This window comes from Pseudogymnoascus destructans, assembly GCF_001641265.1.
Source record: "Pseudogymnoascus destructans isolate 20631-21 unplaced genomic scaffold scaffold_27, whole genome shotgun sequence".
Lineage (NCBI taxonomy): Eukaryota > Fungi > Ascomycota > Leotiomycetes > Thelebolales > Thelebolaceae > Pseudogymnoascus > Pseudogymnoascus destructans.
In genome coordinates, this window is record NW_020167546.1 from 359,649 (window position 1) to 372,395 (window position 12,747).

General features: G+C 44.7%; 1 protein-coding gene across 1 annotated transcript; it reads right to left on the minus strand.

Annotated features, from left to right (window-relative positions):
• Positions 1–5,180: 5,180 nt before the first annotated feature.
• SPT6_2 (Nucleosome remodeling protein) lies at positions 5,181–7,129 on the minus strand (the record flags this gene model as incomplete). The annotated part of the gene is made up of 2 exons (XM_024472329.1): positions 5,181–5,431; positions 5,488–7,129. The coding sequence occupies 2 exons, from the start codon at positions 7,127–7,129 to the stop codon at positions 5,181–5,183; spliced, it is 1,893 nt and encodes a 630-aa protein (XP_024320395.1).
• Between the last annotated feature and the right edge of the window lie 5,618 nt (positions 7,130–12,747).

Genomic DNA, 12,747 nt, shown 5'->3' on the forward strand with positions numbered 1-12,747 from the left:
CCCTTTGGCTCTGTTTCCTAAGACAGTGTGTTGTCTTAGTAAATTCATCCCTTCCTTGGGTGGCTAGATTCTCATATCTGGTGCACCCACCATTACACCTTGCCTGCTTCAAGCTTCAACTATTTCTATAGCAGCACTTCGATACTACAATGGAGGATGACCAAGCTCCTACAACTACTGCTGAACAGCAGATGCAACAACTGTTTGCCTTTATACAAACTATAGCAAACAAACTTGGGAATTTGGAAAACACCTTTCAAGCCAACACTTCAGCAACACAATCTTCAACTCAGACACATCATACAGAGCTTCCCACAGCTCCTCTGGCTATTTCGAGTACCCCAGGTGCACTTCCTAAAGTGCAAACACCAGATTTATACCATGGAGACAGGAGGAAGTTGAAGGGATTTCTTATGCAACTGGACATCTACTTCACCCTCAGGCCTCATCAGTTCACCTCAGACATTCAGAAGATCTATTTCGCTGCCAGCTACCTCCGTGGATCTGCATTCAACTTCTTTGAGCCATATCTTAGAAGACTTAGTGGCAACAACCAAAATACCACTACACCTTTGATTACCTCTTATGACCAGTTTCAAGAGGAACTTACCAGGACCTTTGGAGACATCAACGAAACTGCTACAGCAGAAAGAGAGCTACAGAAGCTATGTCAAAAGACCTCTGCTGCTCAGTATACAACAGAATTTAGGAGAATCACTTCTCACTTGACTTGGAATGAAGAAGCCTTAGTCTTCACTTACTACCAAGGGCTCAAGAGCTCTATTAAGGATGAACTCAGCAAAGAAGAACGCCCTACAACACTTCAAACGCTTATAGAGAAAGCTGTCAGACTTGATGATAGGCTTTTTGAAAGAAGAAAGGAGAAGAACCAAGACTGGCATCCAACAAGAAATTTCAACAATTACACCTCTACACCAACTGCTAAGGACTCAGCACCTGAACCTATGGACTTAGACGCCTCTATAAAGAGATCTACAGCAAATCCAGCACCTCAGCCTACAGGATACCCTCAAAAACTGAAAAGGGGTAAACTTACCCCTCAAGAAAGAAAACACAGAATGGACAACAACCTTTGTTTATACTGTGGCAAAGGGGGACACAGAATTCAGGAGTGCTATTCAGCACGGGGGAGTGCTGATTCAAAACATATAGCAGCCTCAGACACAGTCACAACTGCTATTCCTGAAAAACTTGAAAAATCCCTAGCAGGCACAACTTCAACTGAGACTATAACTTCTCCCCTAGACAACAAAGATGTGTCGATGGTGCTTTCTCAGAGTCTCACACACCTGTTAATCCCTATTCAACTCCATTTCAAACAACAGGTGTTGTCTACAAGGGCTATGATAGACTCAGGGGCAACAGGCAACTTTATATCTCAAGACCTCATCTTGACACACCAGTTACCTACAATTCCCAAACGCACTCCAGAGTTGCTCCGAGTCATTGATGGAACTCCTATCAGTTCAGGTTCCATTACCTGCAACACCCCAGTACTCAAACTTGAGATTCCCCTAGGAAAATCAACATTTTCAGACACCATCTCTTTAGATGTTATACCAATGAAGTACCCAGTTATCCTAGGTCTTCCATGGCTTCAAAGGCATGATCCAACTATCAATTGGAAGCATTTATCGCTTGGGTTTAGCTCAAATCCTGAGCTCAATACTGAAAAAACCCTTCAAGCCTCAGTTACCCCTATTCAGGTCCAAGACTCAAACTTGTCCCAGATCAAGGATTTTGACCAAACTATGGACGATATATCATCTCTGATATGGGTTAAACCTTTCCAACCTGTCCTGGAGATAGCAGCTACTTCAGATTTGGAGAAATCATCTCAGGAGGTCATTTTGCCTTTAGCATACCAAGACTACCAACATCTTTTTGACAAGGCAAAGGCATCAATTCTGCCAAAGCACCAGCCTTATGACCATGAGATACCACTCGCAGAAGGCTCAATGCCTCCCTACGGCCCTATCTACTCTCTATCTGAATTAGAGCTGAAAACTCTCAGAGAATACCTAGATGAGAACCTTAGTTCTGGCTTTATCAGACCTTCTTCCTCACCAGCAGGAGCTCCTATTCTCTTTGTCAAGAAGAAAGATGGCTCCTTGCGTCTCTGTGTTGATTATAGGGGCCTTAATGCAGTCACTGTTAAAAACAGATATGCTTTACCCCTTATCCCTGAGCTCATAGATAGGCTCTCTTCAGCAAGGATCTTTACCAAGTTAGATCTCAGGGGAGCTTATAACCTGATACGCATCAAGGAAGGTGATGAGTGGAAGACAGCATTCAGAACACGCTATGGTCATTTTGAATACCAGGTAATGCCTTTTGGGCTTGCCAATGCACCTGCTTCTTTCCAAGCTCTCATGAATGATATTCTAAGACCTTACTTGGATATCTTTGTTGTTGTCTACTTAGACGACATTCTTATATACTCTTTAGACACTCAAGAGCATGTTCTACATGTTAGACAAGTCTTAGAGAAGCTATCTCAAGCACAACTCTTTTGCAAACTTGAGAAATGTCTTTTCCATATGTCTCAAGTTGATTTCTTAGGACATAGAATTTCAACAGAAGGCATTCAAATGGACCCTGAAAAGACAAAAGCAGTACAAACGTGGCCTATTCCTTCCAGCATTAAAGAGGTTCAGTCTTTCCTTGGGTTTGCCAACTATTACAGGAGGTTTATACCAAGATATACATCCTTGGCTTTACCCCTTACTCAATTACTTCACAAGGACACTTTGTATCACTGGGATAAGACACAGCAAGATGCTTTCGATGCTCTTAAAGGAGAATTTAAAGAAGGGAAAATGTTACTACACTTTAACCCCTTGAAACCTGCCACTCTTGAGACAGATGCCTCAGATTTTGCCATTTCTGGAATCTTATACCAAGCTCCAAAAGACAAACAAGAAGAGCTACAGCCTGTGGCATTTTACTCAAGAAAGCTATCAGCAGCTGAACAAAACTATCCCATTACAGACAAGGAACTGCTTGCCATAGTATGTTCTCTAAAGCATTGGAGATCCTACCTTGAAGGGGCAAACTATCCTATCACTATTTTACCAGTGACCATGTCAAACCTCTTGACCTTTACAACCACTAAACAGCTCAATAGACGACAAGCAAGGTGGTCTGAACAACTAGGAGGTTTTGACTTTGTTATAAAACATGTCTCAGGGGCCAAGAATCAAAGAGCAGATCTCCTCTCAAGAAGACATGACTACCAAGATTCTGCTAAAACTAGCAATACAAAGGCTCTGCTAGACTCAGCAAAGCTTATAGCAGCATCTTTAAGCAACCCTAGTACTACAGAGGACTTAGGGGTAAACTTATCCCCTCAAGACCAAGTTGCCCCCATTACCTCTTCTCAGGAACCAGAGACCTTTAAAGACTATACACCCTCAGCAACACTCTTAAAGCATTCAAAGATGCTTACAACCATGATCCCTTTGCGAAAAGAACTTTGGAATACCTCCAGAAGAAAGGTTCCTCTCTTGAGAAAGTTGGACTACAGAATTTCTCAAAAAATCAGCATGGACTTCTCTTATTCAAGAACTATATCTATGTCCCAAGGATAAACCATTACAGCTACACCTCCTACAGCAGTTCCATGATGCTCCAGCTGCAGGGCACTTTGGCTTTGCAAAAACTATGAACTTCTAACAAGAAAGTTCTACTGGCCTAGTCTAAGGACTACTCTTCAAGACTATATATCTTCTTGCACTACTTGCAACTTGAACAAGCCTACACGGCAAAAGCCCTATGGCCTCTTGCAGCCTCTACCTATACCAGAACGCCCATGGGACTCCATATCCATTGACTTTATAGTCAAGTTGCCTCCTTCTATCCCAAAAGGGGGTGCTACCCCTTATGACTCTATCCTTGTGGTGGTAGAAAGGCTCACAAAAATGGCACACTTTGAGCCTTGCAATGAGACTATCACAGCTTCTGAACTTGCGTGGCTATTCCTCAAGGTGGTCTTTAAATATCATGGAATTCCTGGACACTGGATCTCAGATAGGGGAGCAGTTTTCACTTCAAACTTTTTTAAGGAGTTCTCTAAACTCTTAAACATGGAACAACGCTTCTCTACAGCTTATCACCCTCAAACAGATGGCCAGACAGAGAGAGTCAACTCTGTACTTGAACAATATCTAAGAATTTATACAAACTATGCTCAAGACAACTGGGCAGATCTTCTCCATCTTGCAGAATTTGCTTACAACAACACAGTCTCTAACACCACAAAAGAGACACCTTTCTATGCAAACTATGGTTATCACCCTAGGTTTGAAGTGGCAGAACTGAATTGTCCTGAAAATTTCAAAAACCCTTCTGCTACTGAAAGAATCATCTACCTTAAGGGCCTCCAGGACTATCTCAAGGTTCAAATACAGCGTGCACAAGACGAGCAGGCTCAGGCCTTTAACAGGGGGGTGGTTGCACCACAATTCAAAGTTGGTGATCAAGTCTTTTTGTCTAGAAGACATATCACAACTACTAGACCTTCAGACAAACTTGATACTAAAAGACTTGGACCTTTTAAGATCACAAGGACTATTGGCAAGAATGCTTTCGAGCTTGCATTACCACCTACTTGGACTATCCATAATGTCTTCCATGCATCTCTCTTGTTTAAGGCACAAGAGTGAGGCCTTCAATGCAGGATTGGGGTTATAGAATTCAACGCAGTTCATGTTCACAGTAGCCATGCTGACACAGTAGGACATGAGGTGGGAGATTGGATTTTAGAACGAGACTCTCGAGCGGAATGAAGGATTTATATAGATTCGGACCAGGACATTCTTTCTATTTTCTTAAAACTATCCTCTCTCTTTTGCTTTTCTCTCCCCCACCAACCCTTAACCAACCCCCGCTGTAAAAATCATGTTGTTATAATACAAAACTACAGGATCGACATTGCGCAAAACGTAGCCGTAGATGCGCGTGGTCCAGCTAGCCCTCCCTTCTCTCCCTCCCTCGGATGGACCCAAATAAAGTCACCTCCCCAAACATACCCCGAACTCCTCGCGCGATGCGCCCACCACCAAGCCAATCCGTTCCAACCGCCCTGGCCGCCATGCCACGGCGGCAACAATAAAAGTAAAAAACGGGAAAACGCAGGAGCGAATACAACCTCCCACCGCTCATCCGCGACTCTTATTCGCCTCGCTGGCAAAGCGCAGCTTGAAGCCGTTGCACAGCGCGCGCATGTCCGGGTACGGGTTCTTGAGCAGCTCAAAGGCGTTGGGGATGACCTTGACGGGCCAGGCGTTGAGCTTGGCGTTCTGTCCGCCCTTGAAGCACAGGTGGAAGTAGCCGGGGTGCTTAGGGTCGATGCAGAAGGCGTATACGGAGCGCTTGGGGTTGGCCTCGGTGTAGGTCGTCAACCAGCGTTCTGAGGGCGCAGTTAGTATGCGATAAGGAGGTACGAATTAGGGGGGGGTAACATACCTGTGTCGGCCTTGCTGCCCTTTTGGTACTTCTCGTGCTGCATCATCTCGTCCACCTTGCGAGCCATGGCTTTGACGTGATCCACGATCAGTTCATCCAGATCGCTGTAGGTGTACTTGCCGCCGATACGAAGTTGCTTGCCAACCGTGAACTCGTTCTCCTTGAGCAGCTCGAGGACGTCAATGTGCTGGTACACACCATCTGCCACCTTCCATGTCACAGTCAAGTGATCATTACCCTTGGACGACGTTCTGATAACGGCGTCGCCGGAGCTCTGAGATCCGAGATACTCCTCCGCTTGGGTGGAATTGAATGGGCGGAACAGAGGATGCTTGATGACACGCTGAGCACGCCCAGTAACCTTGTCCTTCTCCCTCAGCTCCTCCCTGTCCCTCGCTTCCTGGTTCGAGTCCCACTGGTCATCCATGTGGTTCAAGCGACGGCGGAACGGTCTCTTGACCTCCTGCTCTCTCATCGAGAGCTTAGCCGAGAACTCGCGCCTGTCCACCGATAGTAATTTAGCTTGCGCAGCTTGCCCTTGAGAAAAGAGTCTCGGCAACGGCACATCATTGTTGTCCGTGGCTTCATATGCCTCCACGCGACCTTCCAAGCCCGAGTCGAGCTTGACGATGAGGAACTCATCGTTGACAACGCGGACATTGATAGAGACAACCATGCCCTCGCAAAGCGAATCGTTAGTCTCGCCAGTGAGCATCGTGAAAACATCATCTTCGCTCAACATAGCGAAGTTGCGGCGCAGCTCTTCGTAAGGCTGGATGAGCTCAGCGCGGATGGTCTCGAGGGTAGCACGCTTCTTCTGGTTGTAATTCTGCTCCAGCTGCTCCGCATACTCCTCGAGAATGAGATCGTTGACCTTGTCCTGCTCATCATCCTTGATCAGCTTCCGCACGACGGCTCCGGGGCCGTTCTCGTCGACTTCAGCCTTGACGTCTTCCTCGTCGAGCTCAAGCGCGTCAGCAGCCATCTTCCTGCCCAGCTCGTAGTCCTCGGGGTGCACACGCGTGTTATCTAGGTAATCGGACGTAGACATGGAAGGATCGTACTCGATGCTCAGGAAACTAGCGCAGTTGTTCCACACGCGCGGGCCAACGACGGGCAGTTTCTGGCTGTCTGGGTCTCCGACGAGCTCGTCACGGCTATTGACCATGCCGCCATTCATGTTGATAGCCTTGATCACACTTGTCGCCTTGCGAGGGCCGAGTCCACAAACATAAGGCAACAGGTTGGCGACGTACGGGTCAGTGACGGCTTCGTTGATATCGATACCGCACAGATTCACCATGTCAACCATGGCAGTATCCAGCTGCTTGCGCAGCGTCTCCTCTGGTACCAGGTGCTGGCATCGGTGGAATATCAATGATACGATATCGTTGCCGAGGGCCGCATACTCCTTCATAGGGTTCTGAAGATATTTCGCCAAGGCCACACAGTACCGAGTGACAGACGAGAGCCCCGGGTAGTCGCCGAGAGCCCTCGGACTATCACGATACAGACGTGCAACTTCGTCATTAACAACCACCACCTCAAGCTGCTCGTTGTGCGTCTCATTAGTATCGCGCACATCAAAGTCTGGCCCCCTGAGGTCTCGCTCCGCGACCAAATCCCTGATGTCTTTGATCATCTTGTTGGTCTCGATCGAGAAACCACCCACGCCGATAACNTGTCATACTGACATTCGTTGCACTCAGTTTGCTATCAAACTCAAGAGCAAACTTAGAAATCTCCTCCTCAAACCTACAAGTCACCATACATATCTTGGCTTATCACACCAACAACAGAAGCAATACTACTCAACGATTGCTGCAAACTCTTCTACTACATCTGTTTATGCTACATACATCACGGCATATCATTTGGACACTCATTGAACAAGTTATTAAGAAAATCTCCTCCTTAAGGGGGTGGGCCAATACTACCACATGGCATATCTCTACCAACTAGAGGCCTAGGAACATGAACGATAGCTCTAGAAGCTTCTACAACCCTCTATGATTCATTACACGTCATCGCTCCTTAGTTACCCACAAGATTGGTTAAGTTATGACATAATTTGTCTATAGGTACTCTGACCTTGGACCTCCTTTTCACTTCCTATAGGCTAGGAACCCAAGAGATGGTTCTATGGGATTCTCTTACGTTCACTACATGATTAGCAAGCTAGTTGTGGGTCGCACTTGATTTCTAATACATTTACCAAGCCTGGTTAGTCATGGAAAGTCATGGAAAATGAGAGAACTACACTCCTTTGGCATAAATAGGATTGCCCTTTCCTTAAGAAAGGGCAAGCAGGCAATACAGTAAATCGACTAGCACATACTTCTACGTCTTTTCCAAGCTTCCAAGCATTGATCTTGTTATTCTCTGTTTTTGAAAAGTCAGTGAGGTGCTAACCTCTGACTTACCCCTGAGTTCTCAGACTCAACATTTGTTGCAACTTGTCTAAACCACTTCACCACATCATACACCTGATTGCTGCGTTGTGGAATAGTCTAAGCTACAACCCTTTGGCTCTGTTTCCTAAGACAGTGTGTTGTCTTAGTAAATTCATCCCTTCCTTGGGTGGCTAGATTCTCACATCTGGTGCACCCACCATTACACCTTGTCTGCTTCAAGCTTCAACTATTTCTATAGCAGCACTTCGATACTACAATGGAGGACGACCAAGCTCCTACAACTACTGCTGAACAGCAGATGCAACAACTGTTTGCCTTTATACAAACTATAGCAAACAAACTTGAGAATTTGGAAAACACCTTTCAAGCCAACACTTCAGCAACACAATCTTCAACTCAGACACATCATACAGAGCTTCCCACAGCTCCTCTGGCTATTTCGAGTACCCCAGGTGCACTTCCTAAAGTGCAAACACCAGATTTATACCATGGAGACAGGAGGAAGTTGAAGGGATTTCTTATGCAACTGGACATCTACTTCACCCTCAGGCCTCATCAGTTCACCTCAGACATTCAGAAGATCTATTTCGCTGCCAGCTACCTCCGTGGATCTGCATTCAACTTCTTTGAGCCATATCTTAGAAGACTTAGTGGCAACAACCAAAATACCACTACACCTTTGATTACCTCTTATGACCAGTTTCAAGAGGAACTTACCAGGACCTTTGGAGACATCAACGAAACTGCTACAGCAGAAAGAGAGCTACAGAAGCTATGTCAAAAGACCTCTGCTGCTCAGTATACAACAGAATTTAGGAGAATCACTTCTCACTTGACTTGGAATGAAGAAGCCTTAGTCTTCACTTACTACCAAGGGCTCAAGAGCTCTATTAAGGATGAACTCAGCAAAGAAGAACGCCCTACAACACTTCAAACGCTTATAGAGAAAGCTGTCAGACTTGATGATAGGCTTTTTGAAAGAAGAAAGGAGAAGAACCAAGACTGGCATCCAACAAGAAATTTCAACAATTACACCTCTACACCAACTGCTAAGGACTCAGCACCTGAACCTATGGACTAGACGCCTCTATAAAGAGATCTACAGCAATCCAGCACCTCAGCCTACAGGATACCCTCAAAAACTGAAAAGGGGTAAACTTACCCCTCAAGAAAGAAAACACAGAATGGACAACAACCTTTGTTTATACTGTGGCAAAGGGGGACACAGAATTCAGGAGTGCTATTCAGCACGGGGGAGTGCTGATTCAAAACATATAGCAGCCTCAGACACAGTCACAACTGCTATTCCTGAAAAACTTGAAAAATCCTAGCAGGCACAACTTCAACTGAGACTATAACTTCTCCCCTAGACAAAAAGATGTGTCGATGGTGCTTTCTCAGAGTCTCACACACCTGTTAATCCCTATTCAACTCCATTTCAAACAACAGGTGTTGTCTACAAGGCTATGATAGACTCAGGGGCAACAGGCAACTTTATATCTCAAGACCTCATCTTGACACACCAGTTACCTACAATTCCCAAACGCACTCCAGAGTTGCTCCGAGTCATTGATGGAACTCCTATCAGTTCAGGTTCCATTACCTGCAACACCCCAGTACTCAAACTTGAGATTCCCCTAGGAAAATCAACATTTTCAGACACCATCTCTTTAGATGTTATACCAATGAAGTACCCAGTTATCCTAGGTCTTCCATGGCTTCAAAGGCATGATCCAACTATCAATTGGAAGCATTTATCGCTTGGGTTTAGCTCAAATCCTGAGCTCAATACTGAAAAAACCCTTCAAGCCTCAGTTACCCCTATTCAGGTCCAAGACTCAAACTTGTCCAGATCAAGGATTTTGACCAAACTATGGACGATATATCATCTCTGATATGGGTTAAACCTTTCCAACCTGTCCTGGAGATAGCAGCTACTTCAGATTTGGAGAAATCATCTCAGGAGGTCATTTTGCCTTTAGCATACCAAGACTACCAACATCTTTTTGACAAGGCAAAGGCATCAATTCTGCCAAAGCACCAGCCTTATGACCATGAGATACCACTCGCAGAAGGCTCAATGCCTCCCTACGGCCCTATCTACTCTCTATCTGAATTAGAGCTGAAAACTCTCAGAGAATACCTAGATGAGAACCTTAGTTCTGGCTTTATCAGACCTTCTTCCTCACCAGCAGGAGCTCCCATTCTCTTTGTCAAGAAGAAAGATGGCTCCTTGCGTCTCTGTGTTGATTATAGGGGCCTTAATGCAGTCACTGTTAAAAACAGATATGCTTTACCCCTTATCCCTGAGCTCATAGATAGGCTCTCTTCAGCAAGGATCTTTACCAAGTTAGATCTCAGGGGAGCTTATAACCTGATACGCATCAAGGAAGGTGATGAGTGGAAGACAGCATTCAGAACACGCTATGGTCATTTTGAATACCAGGTAATGCCTTTTGGGCTTGCCAATGCACCTGCTTCTTTCCAAGCTCTCATGAATGATATTCTAAGACCTTACTTGGATATCTTTGTTGTTGTCTACTTAGACGACATTCTTATATACTCTTTAGACACTCAAGAGCATGTTCTACATGTTAGACAAGTCTTAGAGAAGCTATCTCAAGCACAACTCTTTTGCAAACTTGAGAAATGTCTTTTCCATATGTCTCAAGTTGATTTCTTAGGACATAGAATTTCAACAGAAGGCATTCAGATGGACCCTGAAAAGACAAAAGCAGTACACGTGGCCTATTCCTTCCAGCATTAAAGAGGTTCAGTCTTTCCTTGGGTTTGCCAACTATTACAGGAGGTTTATACCAAGATATACATCCTTGGCTTTACCCCTTACTCAATTACTTCACAAGGACACTTTCTATCACTGGGATAAGACACAGCAAGATGCTTTCGATGCTCTTAAAGGAGAATTTAAAGAAGGGAAAATGTTACTACACTTTAACCCCTTGAAACCTGCCACTCTTGAGACAGATGCCTCAGATTTTGCCATTTCTGGAATCTTATACCAAGCTCCAAAAGACAAACAAGAAGAGCTACAGCCTGTGGCATTTTACTCAAGAAAGCTATCAGCAGCTGAACAAAACTATCCCATTACAGACAAGGAACTGCTTGCCATAGTATGTTCTCTAAAGCATTGGAGATGCTACCTTGAAGGGGCAAACTATCCTATCACTATTTACAGTGACCATTCAAATCTCTTGACCTTTACAACCACTAAACAGCTCAATCGACGACAAGCAAGGTGGTCTGAACAACTAGGAGGTTTTGACTTTGTTATAAAACATGTCTCAGGGGCCAAGAATCAAAGAGCAGATCTCCTCTCAAGAAGACATGACTACCAAGATTCTGCTAAAACTAGCAATACAAAGGCTCTGCTAGACTCAGCAAAGCTTATAGCAGCATCTTTAAGCAACCCTAGTACTACAGAGGACTTAGGGGTAAACTTATCCCCTCAAGACCAAGTTGCCCCCATTACCTCTTCTCAGGAACCAGAGACCTTTAAAGACTATACACCCTCAGCAACACTTCTTAAAGCATTCAAAGTTGCTTACAACCATGATCCCTTTGCGAAAAGAACTTTGGAATACCTCCAGAAGAAAGGTTCCTCTCTTGAGAAAGTTGGACTACAGAATTTCTCAAAAAATCAGCATGGACTTCTCTTATTCAAGAACTATATCTATGTCCCAAGGGATAAACGATTACAGCTACACCTCCTACAGCAGTTCCATGATGCTCCAGCTGCAGGGCACTTTGGCTTTGCAAAAACTTATGAACTTCTAACAAGAAAGTTCTACTGGCCTAGTCTAAGGACTACTCTTCAAGACTATATATCTTCTTGCACTACTTGCAACTTGAACAAGCCTACACGGCAAAAGCCCTATGGCCTCTTGCAGCCTCTACCTATACCAGAACGCCCATGGGACTCCATATCCATTGACTTTATAGTCAAGTTGCCTCCTTCTATCCCAAAAGGGGGTGCTACCCCTTATGACTCTATCCTTGTGGTGGTAGAAAGGCTCACAAAAATGGCACACTTTGAGCCTTGCAATGAGACTATCACAGCTTCTGAACTTGCGTGGCTATTCCTCAAGGTGGTCTTTAAATATCATGGAATTCCTGGACACTGGATCTCAGATAGGGGAGCAGTTTTCACTTCAAACTTTTTTAAGGAGTTCTCTAAACTCTTAAACATGGAACAACGCTTCTCTACAGCTTATCACCCTCAAACAGATGGCCAGACAGAGAGAGTCAACTCTGTACTTGAACAATATCTAAGAATTTATACAAACTATGCTCAAGACAACTGGGCAGATCTTCTCCATCTTGCAGAATTTGCTTACAACAACACAGTCTCTAACACCACAAAAGAGACACCTTTCTATGCAAACTATGGTTATCACCCTAGGTTTGAAGTGGCAGAACTGAATTGTCCTGAAAATTTCAAAAACCCTTCTGCTACTGAAAGAATCATCTACCTTAAGGGCCTCCAGGACTATCTCAAGGTTCAAATACAGCGTGCACAAGACGAGCAGGCTCAGGCCTTTAACAGGGGGGTGGTTGCACCACAATTCAAAGTTGGTGATCAAGTCTTTTTGTCTAGAAGACATATCACAACTACTAGACCTTCAGACAAACTTGATACTAAAAGACTTGGACCTTTTAAGATCACAAGGACTATTGGCAAGAATGCTTTCGAGCTTGCATTACCACCTACTTGGACTATCCATAATGTCTTCCATGCATCTCTCTTGTCTAAGGCACAAGAAAGTTCCTTAAGACCACTTCAGTCTCCTCCACCTCCTGTTCTGATCTTGGATCAACCAGAATATGA